General features: G+C 44.8%; 1 protein-coding gene across 2 annotated transcripts in view; it reads left to right on the forward strand.

The window, feature by feature from the left end:
• LOC139761933 (uncharacterized) overlaps positions 1–8,611 on the forward strand; it is a 167,373-nt gene extending 158,762 nt beyond the window's left edge. The window contains exons 5-6 of one of the 2 annotated variants that reach the window (XM_071686617.1): positions 2,183–2,356; positions 2,752–8,611. In XM_071686617.1, the coding sequence (XP_071542718.1) occupies positions 2,183–2,356; positions 2,752–3,045 (468 nt within the window). In that variant the 3' untranslated portion in view covers positions 3,046–8,611. The remainder of the gene's footprint in view (positions 1–2,182; positions 2,357–2,751) is intronic. The other variant, XM_071686618.1, reaches the window with a different exon arrangement.
• The last annotated feature ends 5,823 nt before the right edge of the window (positions 8,612–14,434 follow it).

The raw sequence follows: 14,434 nt of genomic DNA on the forward strand, positions 1-14,434 counted from the left end.
CTGTTGAGGATGTATGACGTTTGCAGTGTCTGTGTTGACCCGATCAAACGTGATGTTTGTGCACAGGAGGCTGGAGGTGGGGTGATAGCAATGGGTCGTGGCTAGTCTGATCGCTGGGGAGAGGCACTGCTGATGGAGCAGAGGAGCTTGGCTGGTGCTGAGGAAAATTTCTTGACGTTTCTTAGGCAGTTCGGTCGACTGGGGTAGTGGAGTGCTTTCCCCTGAAGCTGTGTCACCATCTAGCCAGCGTCTTGGTGCACTGAGTCTCGTGTTGAAGGGGTTGGAAGGTAGTAGGGTGGCCTACCCTCCCTCGCCGGCCATCTTCCCATCCCAACCACATCTACACGTACCCCGACCACCACCACACTGAGGGTGTCTAGTGCAAGTCTCCAGCATAGTGTGAAGATATGATTGTTGACAAGTGCTGTGTGTGTGCGTGTGTGTGTACATGTTTGTGTTGTGTGTTGGGCGTGTGTCTCCGTACATGCATGTATGCTGGTTGGTGTGCGTGTGAGCTGTTCGTGTTTGCGTGGGCATTATCACCATTTTCACATTACCAAAGCACTAGCCTTATTGTTTTAACGTCCCAGCGACACCGAGAACGTCATCATATTTCAGAAACATTATCTTTTTCCCCCACATAGTTTCTGGCCGGCCATGATGGAGCGGGCAAAGATGTGTTCGTTTCATTCCAGCCTCGGACGTGTTGTTTACAGTCCCGGAATGAAATTGGTTCCATTGTTCCTCTCCGAACACACACACACACACACACACACACCGTCCCATTGCTGCAGTTTTATACCGTTGTTATAGTATAATTAATGTCAGGGGGTTCTCTCTCTCTCTCTCTCTCTCTCTCTCTCTCTCTCTCTCTCTCTCTCTCTCGGTAAACATTCACTCTCACTCTTTATTACTGTCACTCACTCACTGCAGGCGTGACATTTACTGACCAACATAACCAGCGAACTAACCAATGAACTCACGACTGCTACCTACCAGACTAACCAGTCAGTTACCCACAGCCATCAAGACAATTACCTCCTGGCCTAACTAACTAACTAACTACCAACTGAACTCAGGACAGCTACCTACCAGCCTAACTAACTAACTACCCATTAGAAGTCATGACACCTGCATACCAGACTAACTACCTACCTACCTTCCCCCTGTCGTCATGACACCTGCGTGTCAGACTAACTAACTACCCAGACTGAATTGTGCAACTAACTACCCATGAACGAATGAGTCCCTATCCAACCACATGAGTAACTTGACAGTTACCTAACTTCATGAACTAGATACCTAACTAACATAGTAAGTAGTACACCTTCTAACTTAACCACAAGAAAAACAACTATATACAACAAACAAACAAACGTACAACTAACGAGCCAATTGCCGGGCAGTCTGAGTGATTAGCGAGAGACTTAACTACCAACATAACTAGCAACATAACTATGGACCTCAGTCCTGTAGTGGACGAGGATGCACTTACAGCGCCTCCCGGGGTCGAGCACACAGGCTCGAACCCTGGTTGGGGGCTTTCAGTCCACAGTCAACCCCAGCTGTTCATCCTCTCCTTGGGGGTTGGTCGATAAAATGGGTACCTGGCTCAGGCTAGGTTATATACGATATGTATACATAGCGTTAACTGAATAACCTCAGTTAGGGTTTACAGTTGCTCGTGCCATCTCAGCTAACATCAGGTTCTTACCACTCACTGTTGTTAATACTGCCAGGGAAACATGTGGGCTCACACATCCCGATCTATACGAAAAAACTAACTAACCATCAAAGGAACTAACTAACCATCAAAGGAACTAACTAACCGTCCACATACCTAATAAAGAAACTAACTAACGAACCCTAATCATCCACTTCACCAACCAACCCTCCGCGCCACTAACCAACCATCCATCCGTCCCACTAACCAACCAACCATCCACTCTTCAGCCCACCAACCAACCATTTACTTCATCAACCACCCATTCGCCTTACAAACCAACCATCCGTCTACCTCACTAACCAACCATCCGACTTACTAGCCAACCATCCGACTTACTAGCCAACCATCCGCCCCACTAACCAACCAACCATTCACCTCACCAACCAACCATCCGACCCCCTAACCAACCAACCAACCAAACCATCCGCCTCACTAACCATCCACCCTGCCTTACAGTGCGTGTCGTGGCAGCTGTCCATCTGGTTCTTCTACACGGTGGGTTACGACCTGTTCACGCTCATCATCGCCCTCACGGACGGCGTCTACATCAGCTTCTCCGACATCTCCAGCTACGTCGTCTGCCTCATCACCACCTACTGTGTCATCGTCGTCGACTCCTACTACGAGAAGGTGGGCTGTGGCACTGCGTCCTCTGACGGAAGGACCATCTCTGTGTCAGTCAGGATAGGGTATATACAGGACAGCGGAGGCTGGGTGTTACGGGGCTTTGGAATGTTTATTTGTGGGAGGCGTCTGTGTCTGACAGTCTCCAGGGGTGCGTCTGTACGAGCACTGTCTGTATATCGTGTCTTTATGTACGTAATCTGTGCTGTGTCCTCTGTCCGGGCATCAATAGTGAGGTTCTGTATGGAGGGATGTCCTTCTTTTTACGTATATTTGTGGCAGCGTGTATGTATGTTTTTTTGAGGGTTGCAAGTCAGTGTGTCTGTAATAGGTGTGTGTGTGTGTGTGTGTGTGTGGTATCTGCATGACCCACTGACGACTCCCTCTCTCTCTCCCGCCAGCAGCTGCTGCACGACGAGAGACTGGACAAGGCCAGCGCCCTGCGACGCCGGTCGAGTCTGGTCATAGTGCGGTCGTCGCCAGACTCCCCGACCTCCCAGCAAGACACATACATCCCCCCCACCACCTATATGCTCCCCAGCGACAACAACAGCCTGGCGCCCCCGCCCGCCGGCTTCTCCCCGCCCATCGCCCTGGCCCCGCCCATGAAGCGACAGGCCTCGTACTCACCCACGTCTCCTGTGCGAGACTTCCCCCTCCACCATCACCACCACGCCTACCACAACAATGTGTAAGCCTCGGTGGAAGGAGACCTTCTCGTAGAAGGGGAAAAAAAAAACAAAAAGAAAAACATTCATGGTGCGACATGAGATGTTTGCCACATGGACGATCCTGGAGCATTCCGCTGTCATGAACTCATCTCTCTAGATGCGGCGTCTTCCCCCGGAAGTGATAAGTTATCTCGTCCTAGATTAAGTGTACAGTATCGCTGATAATATCAAAACTCTCGTGACCCTGAACTTTTTGCCCTAGGTGGTGACACGCACCCCAGCCTGACTGTGAGCACACTGTATCAGGACTTTCATCGTTGGGTTCAACAGGAGCGACTCCCCCAGTCAGGAGGTGTGGCTGGAACCGTCGACGACCCAACGGTTCTGGGCGAAATTCCCCCCCGTCGCTCTGGACACATCCCTCTCCCAGACGCTGCAGGTGGCTTGTCTTCCGATAGAGTACGATCTCGACGGACGGAGCGCTACGACGTATAACCGAATACGACGGAGTACAAAGCACGTCATCCACTAGAGTCTGACGTGGCCTGAAAGGAGCAGCAGGCAAGAGGGGTTCGCCCCGGCTGCGACGTTTCGGCATCTTCGCTGTGTCACTTTCGTTCATGGAACTCGTCTGTTGGATGGAAACCATTGTTGTGCCCACTAGTCTCAGGTGTATTTTGTATACTCGTCTGTGTTGTGTAGCAGTAGCAGACACATGGTGGGTCATGTGTAGGCACGAGGTAAAGGTTCACGCCACAAGTTTGACTGGACCGGGTCGAAGAAAGTCTAGGGAAGAGGGCACCACCCTCCCTCATCCTCCCCACTTCTGATCCCCAAAGTGTGTGTCGTTGCCACGTTCTCTGTGCCTCATTGATATGCAAGGATGTAAGCCAACAATATCAACCCCCCCGTGTCCACAATATACGACCCGGTAGCGTGTTTCCTTCATACGGTACACACGCTCCCGTGTCAAGTGATAATAGCGCACTTGTTGGTTATTAATGGTAAACCTTCTAGAGGGTTTGGTCTCTAGACACTTTCTAACTCTGGACTTGTAGCATCTGTCCTCTATCCTCAGCTCTGATACTCTAAGGGTCTATCCTTTACATAGAACAAGCTCCGGAGGTTAAGAATCTGGCTTTTATAAATTGGTACGCATGAGACAAACCTGTGTTTACCTGTAATTAAAGGGAGAACCCCATCGTGAACATGTGAAATAACGCTACTGGAGATATTTAAAGGTTAGACCCCTAGAGACCCATTCATCTAATTACTTGCCATATGCAAACGACCGTTGAACTCACACCCACTAACCATTTGTATCTCTTGTAACAAATCGCTCCAAACATAGGCATACAAAGTAACCTTTTTTATTTCTCTCTCTCTCTCTCTCTCTCTCTCTCTCTTCTTACTCTTTTTCGTCAATGAATCATCATCCTAACTTTACGAGTGAGACAGCAGTCGTTCCCAGGTAGGATCCAGTGTAGTGTTGCAAGCTAGTGTCTTCTTCTCGCGCGAGAGGGCCCTGCGTCCGCGTTGCCATGGTGAGGGGTGACGCCGTGTGGCCTCCAGCGCACCGGTGCCACATTGCATATTCAGTAATCGTTATTAACTCCTGATAGCACAACATTGCCCTTGCTTAGTATCTGCTGGGTTAAATATTACAAATCTTTTATCTCGCCTACGATTAATAATGAGAGATTCGCTTAAACTATTGCCAAATTTACGATACCATATATTTAGAAATAACGGTGATAAATGAAGACTTGACGAAGCTTGTGAACAGATGTTTGATAAAGAATTCCCTCCGTGAGACAACGGGGTTTAACTTCCTGATAGGAGGCTTCACATATCGGCTATTAAGAGAGTCTAATTATCCACCAGTAAAGCCTGAGTCTAAATTATATACGGTTAGAATGTCCTAATGGTAGATGACAGTCTTCAGTTTTCCTGAGCATCGTATAAGCCCCAGCTTGAAGGCTCTCCCACCCGTTAGTAAACATAGTGTATCTTAAAGAGCTAAGCTTCCACCTCAGCAAGATCCATCTTCTGAAAAGGAAAGCATAACCTCCAGTTATGGTTGGTAAAAGCCCCCCGACATATGCAGAGTCTAACTTCTAGTTCATAGAGCATTACTAACAAGACTAACTAGAAAATTATTCTCAGCACATATTAGTCAAACTTCTGTCCGGCAGAGACTTGTCCCCACCTACAGAATTAAACTAAGTACAAATAAAATCTAACTAACTTCTGGCAAAGTCAAAATTCTTTATAGAATACAAAAAAAGGAAAAAAAGATTGCCTTCAGTTGTGTCTGAAGCCTAGCCATTTAAATTTAACTGCCGGGTAGAAGAATCTAACTAACGTTTGGTCAGTTAAAACCTACCGCCTGATATAGAAACTCGAGCAACTGACGACCAGTAGAGATGAACTTTTCACATACGAGAGTCTAACTAACTCCCGGCTAGCACATACTAACTCTGAGCTAGTGAGTCTTCATAGTCAAAGCAAAGGCTACGGGTTGGCGAAGCCTATCTTTCAACTAGTAGTGTTCTAACTGCTTGGTCACTTAGCCTCTAGCGGAATCTAACCTTTACAAGAAGTGTCATTTCCAGCTGGTACAGTTTCACACACGACAGTAGAGTGCTAAATCTACATAGTCAAATCGACATTTTTTCCAAGTGAGTCTTAACTTGCCACCAGAAAAGAAGTTCGAATCCTCGATGGGACAATCTTGAGTTCTAGCCAGTAGGGTCAGTCACTCGGGATATGAGAACCTAACCGTGGGTTGGCTTTGTAGAGTTTAATTTCAAGCAAGTAAATTCTAACGGCAGGGTGGTAGAATCTAGAACCTGCATACGAAACATCTAGGCAGAGAGGTAGAGCATATCCGCCGCTGCAAAATTTAATTTCCGGATGAAATAATACATTCCGGATTTGGGAGTTTCATTTCCGGTTTCGAGAATGACTTCCGGATACCTGAACTGAAGCCAGAAATTCCAAAAGACTTCTTAAAGTCTCACAGTTTAAGTCTTGTCTCGTTCTTCTCGAACACCAACTCGTATAAGTCTTAGTGCTTTCATGCACCGCTCTGGGCGGCGCTGTGATGGGAATAGAGACAGTTGGTCATACCTCACCCGCTGCTACCACTTCTATGCATCGACCGTCTTCTTTTCAGAAGAAGGAATTCAAACTCCTGTAACTCCCGTATATTCAGAGAGGCGATGCATACGCTGAGCACGACAGATCTCTCGCAACTTTGATCAGAGTCAAGCGAACAGATGGTCAGTGTGGGAGGACTGTGAGACTGGGGAAGTGGAGCTTCTGTGCAGGGAGGTGGCTATCTGTGCAGTCCCAGGGAACCCAGGCTCACGCCACAGGTGGTGGTGGATGCCGGAGAGCAATTCCTTGGTTCACGTCGGATGCTCGTCACCTCATCTCTCTCGCCTGTCGTATATTTCACTAACATGACTTGTCGGGTGTTTGGCAACAGCGTGTTCACAGACTGCGTGTTTCCTCCAGTCCTCTGACGCTGTGATCCCAGCTGGGAAAAGCCTATCCCATTGGTTGGGGCCTATGATCTCTTTGTCCGGAAGATGCGATTGAGGTGTAGAGGTGATGTGGTCGGGGGCGATGATCATACTAATCACAAACGGTGACAATAGCGATTGGAATATATTATTCCAAATGATCAGAACCTGTAATTCCAAATGATAGGGGTTTGTGATGCTTTGTGATCGGAAGCTGTAATCCTAAATGAACGGGGTCTGTGATGCTTGTGATCGGAGGTTGTCTTCACGAATGATAGAGGTCTATGATGCTTATGGTCGGATGATGTGAGCCCAGTAATCAGAGGCTAGGAACATTATAATCCACCCGAGAGGCGTGTGTCAAGCTTCGTGTACCTTAATTTACACGGGAAACGTAATTCGTTAATCTGATTATTTGACTCGGTATTCCCGTCCCAGTAATCCTGTGGAGTGCATGAAACTGTTGAGACGAGTCTCGCGTTGTAGAAGGTTCAGTCCTGAAAAAAAAAATGTGTCCAGCTCTGAGAGATTGTTGGTGTTCAGTACTACATACACTACACCCAAACTTATCGAAGTCAGCACACTACACTACACCCGCCTCGTTAAACGCCGAGACATTTTCAGCATTATTCGAGAACTGAGTTGTTGTGAGAGATCCTTCGAGACAGGACCGTAGATCTCACGCCAGGCAGGAGGTACAGACGCGTCTCGAGACGATGGTTAGAAGAGTCTCAGAATCAGATGGCACCGTAATCATTTCTCCAGAAAGGTAGAAACAGGACTGGATTGGTCCGCTGGCTAGAACTGGAGACTTAAGGACGAACTTGTGATTTAGAGAGAGGTTAACTTCGTGTACACAATGGGAAGGGCGACTCAGAAACGTCATTTGGATTTAACCACACCGGCCCAATATTCGGATCTCGACTCAGCCCCATCGATCCTTAGCCACAGCTTCTGCGGCTTATAAAGGACATTCTGGTAACATGTCCAGTGTTCACATGCTAATTACTTGTATATCACTAGGGAACCATATCAGTTATTGCCTTTACTAACTTAATATCCGCGTTCACCTACTGATGTCTTGCGCGTTTCGAAAAAAACTCTGCGGACATCTACACCCATGTTTAACTATGTCATTTCACTGCGGCAGGTAATCAAAATGAATTATATTGTCTATGTCATGTTATCTTTGGTTCCTCAAGTAATCTCAGATAGCTCTAAATTATCTAACAATTCCTTCCTTTACGTCACGATACCTTAGATTATCTTGGCTTACCTGAAGCGAACTTAGCAGACGTATGACGTAAACACTATCAACAATGGCGCCATTCCTGGAACCATATTGATACGATGTTGCAACTCTAAATCAGGCGTGATAGAGCATCAAATCCTAATCAATTCAGTAATAATAAGGAATCAAGTTCCTCGAAGTCCCAGACTTCAGCTTAAAATCCTTATGTTTTTCACCCCGAGTTAAAGCATCGTTCATATCTCTTACGAATAAAGAATCCAATCTCTCTGCCTCCATCTTGAGGAGCATATTAAAATCAACATTGATGATGTATGGAAGATTAGTGTACAGGCGAGGTCACCTTCATACAAATGTGGTCTTCTGACCCCAGGCGAGGTCTTCTGCAGTCCAGATGTGGTCTTCTGACCCTAGGCAAGGGCGTCTGTAGTACGGGGTGTGGTCGTTACGTAGGTAGAGCGAGACACATGTGGTGCCTCGAATTCTCTCTCAAAGCGTATGTAATCTGGTCAGCTGTTGTTATATGCCTACCCCATGGGAGGCTGACACCTGCTGAGTGCAGTCGTTAGATATCTAGTCATGAACACAAAGAGTTCGTTAGGGGGCAGTTGTCATCAATGAAGGTGTCTGTTATGGCTGTGTGCGTAGCTTCTGGCGAGGAACAGTGGCTGTGATGTCTGTTTGTGTTTGTCTGTTGTGACTACATGTTTATGTACGACTTTCCTATTTGTCTGTTCCTTTCTTTCTCTCTTTAGTCCCAAGTTTCACATGCTCTCACTCTGCCCAAATCAGTAAAATGATCTTCATCTAATTAACAGTTTTACTAACCTCAATAGTAAAAAAGAAATTATGTATAATATATATATGTTAACACACATGCATACATATATACACACATATATACATCCATTCATGTGTCCATGCTGAAATAACAAAAATACTAGAAAAAAGTATGAGTAAATATGTACAAACAAGATAATCCAGGCATACAAATATACAGGAAGATGCATACAAGTATACACTGAGGGACAACATACGCACATATCTGTACAGAGGCTAGATCATCGAGACGTTCTTCCTCTTGTATCACACAACTTATGTACCAGAGATGGAACACCGCTGGACTGCTAGAGATAGTGGTCCACCCCCACCCATCACGATGTCCCATCATTGTACCAGGGATCCGGGGGGAAAACAGCTGGACCGATAAGAGACAGTGGTCCCCCCCAACCCCTCACGGTGTCCCGCGACCCCACAAGCAACAGCGCCTCAGGAAGAGCCGCTCTGAACACGACACTTGAGGGCACAAAACCTGGGCACAGTTCACTACCAGACCAACACACACACACACACACACACACACGCACACATATGTTCCGGCTCCTGTTGACAAGTACAACTGATCAACAAATAAAAGTGAAAAAAAAAAAAATATGTACACACCGGTTGAAGACAATGTTTTTCCCATCAATATCGGAAGATCTTCATTTTATGGCACGCTGGTGGTGTCTGCTGGTCAACACTGCATCACAACTGGTGAGAGAGAGAGAGAGAGAGAGAGAGAGAGAGAGAGAGAGAGAGAGAGAGAGAGAGAGAGAGAGAGAGAGAGAGAGAGAGAGAGAGAGAGGCTTACTTATTTCCCCAGGGCTCGAAACATCATGATTTATATATATCATGAATGACAAAAACTCTACATTTTTATATATGCTTTTCTTCATGAGCATATCATATACGTACTTGGTTATCAAAGCGATCTTCAGTCAGGTCTGGCCAATTATATATAACAATTTGTTCACACGCGCAGCGGCGCCGTGCCATACCGGCCGATCACACAACAAAGTAGATGATCATCCATACCGAACCATTTACAGCAACAACACTTTTGGTTTACCATCATCATCATCTGAAGAAGACAAAAAAAAAAAAATCTAATCCTTCTGGATCACTTAAGAGAGATCAGTCTGAAACACTCCACTGTCGCTAAGTTCAAGATAATAATCATATAACAAAATGAATCATATACATCATTCTCAGTCATCATTTCCTATCTTAAAATACCTGCTAATAAAAATGAAAATGTCTATCAGGCCTTTACTACAACGTGGCACAGACGTCAATCATCAGGCAGCCTCAGCCAGTGGTCCAACAGCAAGTCATACTGGAGGGTTGCTGAGCTGCCCTTCCTCCCGCCAGCCGCAGCCACGACCCGCCACACACGACTTACTGAACCACTATGGCTGGGTCGTTGTGTTTCTCACGGATGACTGTGTGTGTGTGTGTGTGTTGGGGAGGGAGGAGATAGTGGAACGATGTGTGTGTGAGAGTTTGATGTGAGGGAGAGCGACTTGTGTGTGTGTGTGTGTGTATGTGAGAGAGAGAGAGAGAGAGAGAGAGAGAGAGAGAGAGAGAGAGAGAGAGAGAGAGAGAGAGAGAGAGAGAGAGAGAGAGAGAGAGAGAGAGAGAGAGAGAAGGTACGGAGTATGTGAAAGACGGAAAGGGAAAGTGTGTGTCCGTGTGTGAGGGAGGGAGGGGAAAGGTGAGTCTATGAAAGAGAGGGAGAGGGACAGTACGTGTCTGTAATTACCTATCTGTACCGTCTGTAATTACTTCTCCATACTGTATGGGGAGGAAGTTTTAAACTAGTTAGGCCACATCTGAAAACTTTCTCCTATCATACAGCTTCTTGAATTCATGTATGTTGTCTGCATTAACAATACCCTCAGGCAATCTGTTCCAATCATCCATCACTCATACTATCAGAGTATTTCTTCCCATCCTTATTCAGAAAAGTCTTCATTTCATGTTATGTCCTCTGATCCCTATATTCCTATACCTCTCAAAGTACTGTCCACTTCATCGATTTCTTCCAAAATCTTAGGGTTTGCGATCGTCACCCCTTACTCTTCTCTCTTCCACTTCCAAAGAAGGTATATTCAAAACCTCCAGCCTTTCCCTGTAGCTTAGCTCACTTCATTCTGGTACCATCTTTGCTTGCTCTCCTCTGGAAAATATTAGACGAGTTTTCAAGTACAAGGATAAGGAAATATCAAGCGAGCTATTCACATCCTACATAATGCCATAATTAGATAGAATATGCTTTTCATACCAACTTTGTGGTCTGTCTACTTTGCTTCCCATGTGTTTGTCAGTGGCATAGCTACATGACAATGACAGCTTGAAACTTGCATGCATACTAAAGGGACCCTAAAGGTGTGCAACTGGGAATGATTTTTCAAATTTTGCTTGTATATGTGCTTGTCAGTGCCACAGCTCTATGATGATGACAGTTAGAAACTTGTACGACTGGGTACAATTCTATCTAAAATTGGAGAAAAAACCTATGAAGATTGTTAAACGATAAATCAAAATACCAACAGCTCAGGTAAAGCCAGGTAATTTGGCTGGTGAATATAGATATATATCTAAGCCTAAACCATGTACCATACATGAACCAACCCCGAAGGATGGATATACAGCTGGGTTAGTTGCAAACAGACTGTCACAAACTTCGAACCTAGGCAGACCTGTGCGAGATTTATTAGTCAACAACTACCACTTAACTCTTCTTCCTTTCATTACCTTACTCTTACAAGGAATTACCATTTTCCTTCATTTATGAACTCAATCACCACTCTATATTTTTTCTTTCATTATTTGATAACAATTGCCAATCATCTGTAATTAAGATAGTCACAAATGACCAAATCTTTTCATCCAACTTGAGCTTTCTTTTCTTTTTCTCTATTCTTGTCTTCATCTTTCTCATTGCCCATCTATGTATATCATTAAAAGCTAAGATGACATCAATGCCTTATTACCATTCAAGTCTCAGAGGTTTCATCTAATCTACCAACAAATTCCACACATGCTTTACTATTTTGTAAAATGACAGGTGCATCCACCATCTTTCCTCCTGCACCAAAGACTTGTAGAATCTATAAATGTACACTTCAGTCCATTTCTATATAAGCCTTTCTTTGGTCCAAGAATGTTGTTTTTTTTTTTTTATATACTTTGTCGCTGTCTCCCGCGTTTGCGAGGTAGCGCAAGGAAACAGACGAAAGAAATGGCCCAACCCCCCCCATACACATGTATATACATACGTCCACACACGCAAATATACATACCTACACAGCTTTCCCTGGTTTACCCCAGACGCTTCACATGCCTTGATTCAATCCACTGACAGCACGTCAACCCCGGTATACCACATCGCTCCAATTCACTCTATTCCTTGCCCTCCTTTCACCCTCCTGCATGTTCAGGCCCCGATCACACAAAATCTTTTTCACTCCATCTTTCCACCTCCAATTTGGTCTCCCTCTTCTCCTCGTTCCCTCCACCTCCGACACATATATCCTCTTGGTCAATCTTTCCTCACTCATTCTCTCCATGTGCCCAAACCACTTCAAAACACCCTCTTCTGCTCTCTCAACCACGCTCTTTTTATTTCCACACATCTCTCTTACACTTACGTTACTCACTCGATCAAACCACCTCACACCACACATTGTCCTCAAACATCTCATTTCTAGCACATCCATCCTCCTGCGCACAACTCTATCCATAGCCCACGCCTCGCAACCATACAACATTGTTGGAACCACTATTCCTTCAAACATACCCATTTTTGCTTTCCGAGATAATGTTCTCGACTTCCACACATTCTTCAAGGCCCCCAGAATTTTCGCCCCCTCCCCCACCCTATGATCCACTTCCGCTTCCATGGTTCCATCCGCTGCCAGATCCACTCCCAGATATCTAAAACACTTCACTTCCTCCAGTTTTTCTCCATTCAAACTCACCTCCCAATTGACTTGACCCTCAACCCTACTGTACCTAATAACCTTGCTCTTATTCACATTTACTCTTAACTTTCTTCTTCCACACACTTTACCAAACTCAGTCACCAGCTTCTGCAGTTTCTCACATGAATCAGCCACCAGCGCTGTATCATCAGCGAACAACTGACTCACTTCCCAAGCTCTCTCATCCCCAACAGACTTCATACTTGCCCCTCTTTCCAAAACTCTTGCATTTACCTCCCTAACAACCCCATCCATAAACAAATTAAACAACCATGGAGACATCACACACCCCTGCCGCAAACCTACATTCACTGAGAACCAATCACTTTCCTCTCTTCCTACACGTACACATGCCTTACATCCTCGATAAAAACTTTTCACTGCTTCTAACAACTTGCCTCCCACACCATATATTCTTAATACCTTCCACAGAGCATCTCTATCAACTCTATCATATGCCTTCTCCAGATCCATAAATGCTACATACAAATCCATTTGCTTTTCTAAGTATTTCTCACATACATTCTTCAAAGCAAACACCTGATCCACACATCCTCTACCACTTCTGAAACCACACTGCTCTTCCCCAATCTGATGCTCTGTACATGCCTTCACCCTCTCAATCAATACCCTCCCATATAATTTACCAGGAATACTCAACAAACTTATACCTCTGTAATTTGAGCACTCACTCTTATCCCCTTTGCCTTTGTACAATGGCACTATGCACGCATTCCGCCAATCCTCAGGCACCTCACCATTCTTCATACATACATTAAATAACCTTACCAACCAGTCAACAATACAGTCACCCCCTTTTTTAATAAATTCCACTGCAATACCATCCAAACCTGCTGCCTTGTATACAACTTTATTCTTTCCACTATATCCTTGTCTGGCTGGTACAATGTTCACAGATATTTGATCTACACATCATCTAACTTTCTAAAATGATACTGCTCTCCACTGATCCTGCACTTTCTTTTCTTCTTCACCTTCAATAACAGTTGACCTCCATACCTTCCCTAGTATACCCAATACCCAATGTCACCCTCCCAACTTTTAATGAACAAAGAGACTTAGAGCTTCTATTTTGCAGCATCACCAACATTCCTACTTGTATCTAATCCACTACTGGGCTTTTCCTGCTTTTAGATTGCTCATAGCTGTTTTTACCTTATACTTGGATATTTTTCTTGTACTGAAAGTTTCATTCTTTCAATTTTTATGTATTTCTTTCATTTACACAGTTATCAAGCATCCTAAACTCCCTGACAAGGTATTTGTTTCAAGTTGTTTGAATTTTGATATTCAAAATTGAAAGTATGACAATTAATGATATCAGTATTCACTTTTTCCTTTCTGATGACTGCATTGGTCTGTGTTGCATCTAACACATCAACTTCCCAAAAGTTGCTAACATATTCCACAGTCAGTAAAAAGTTTGGATTCCTCATTTCAAACAAGTCAACATCTACTCTCTCTTTCTCATTGTATGTTTATTCTCTCATGGAACATTAGGGTTTCCTTCTGTTGAGCACTATTGAATGGGATGGGATGCATATTTCACACAAGGCAATGTCTCTCTGATCTCAGCATTCATACTCTGCCTGTATGCACATACCCTTGCATGCCTGACAGCCTTCTTCTCCTGTATTGCCTTCTTGATCTCAGCATGCAAAGCAGGATGTATGACTATCCTACCTCCTTTGAATATCAAACCATTTCATACTGAGAACTCATCTTTTGAACAAAAATAAAACAGTAGCTGGTTGGGGACCGTATCTTTGGTACCATCTGCCAGAGATTATAGTTCCTAGGAGCAA

The sequence above is a fragment of the Panulirus ornatus genome, chromosome 42 (genome assembly GCF_036320965.1).
Source record: "Panulirus ornatus isolate Po-2019 chromosome 42, ASM3632096v1, whole genome shotgun sequence".
Classification (NCBI taxonomy): Eukaryota; Metazoa; Arthropoda; class Malacostraca; order Decapoda; family Palinuridae; genus Panulirus; species Panulirus ornatus.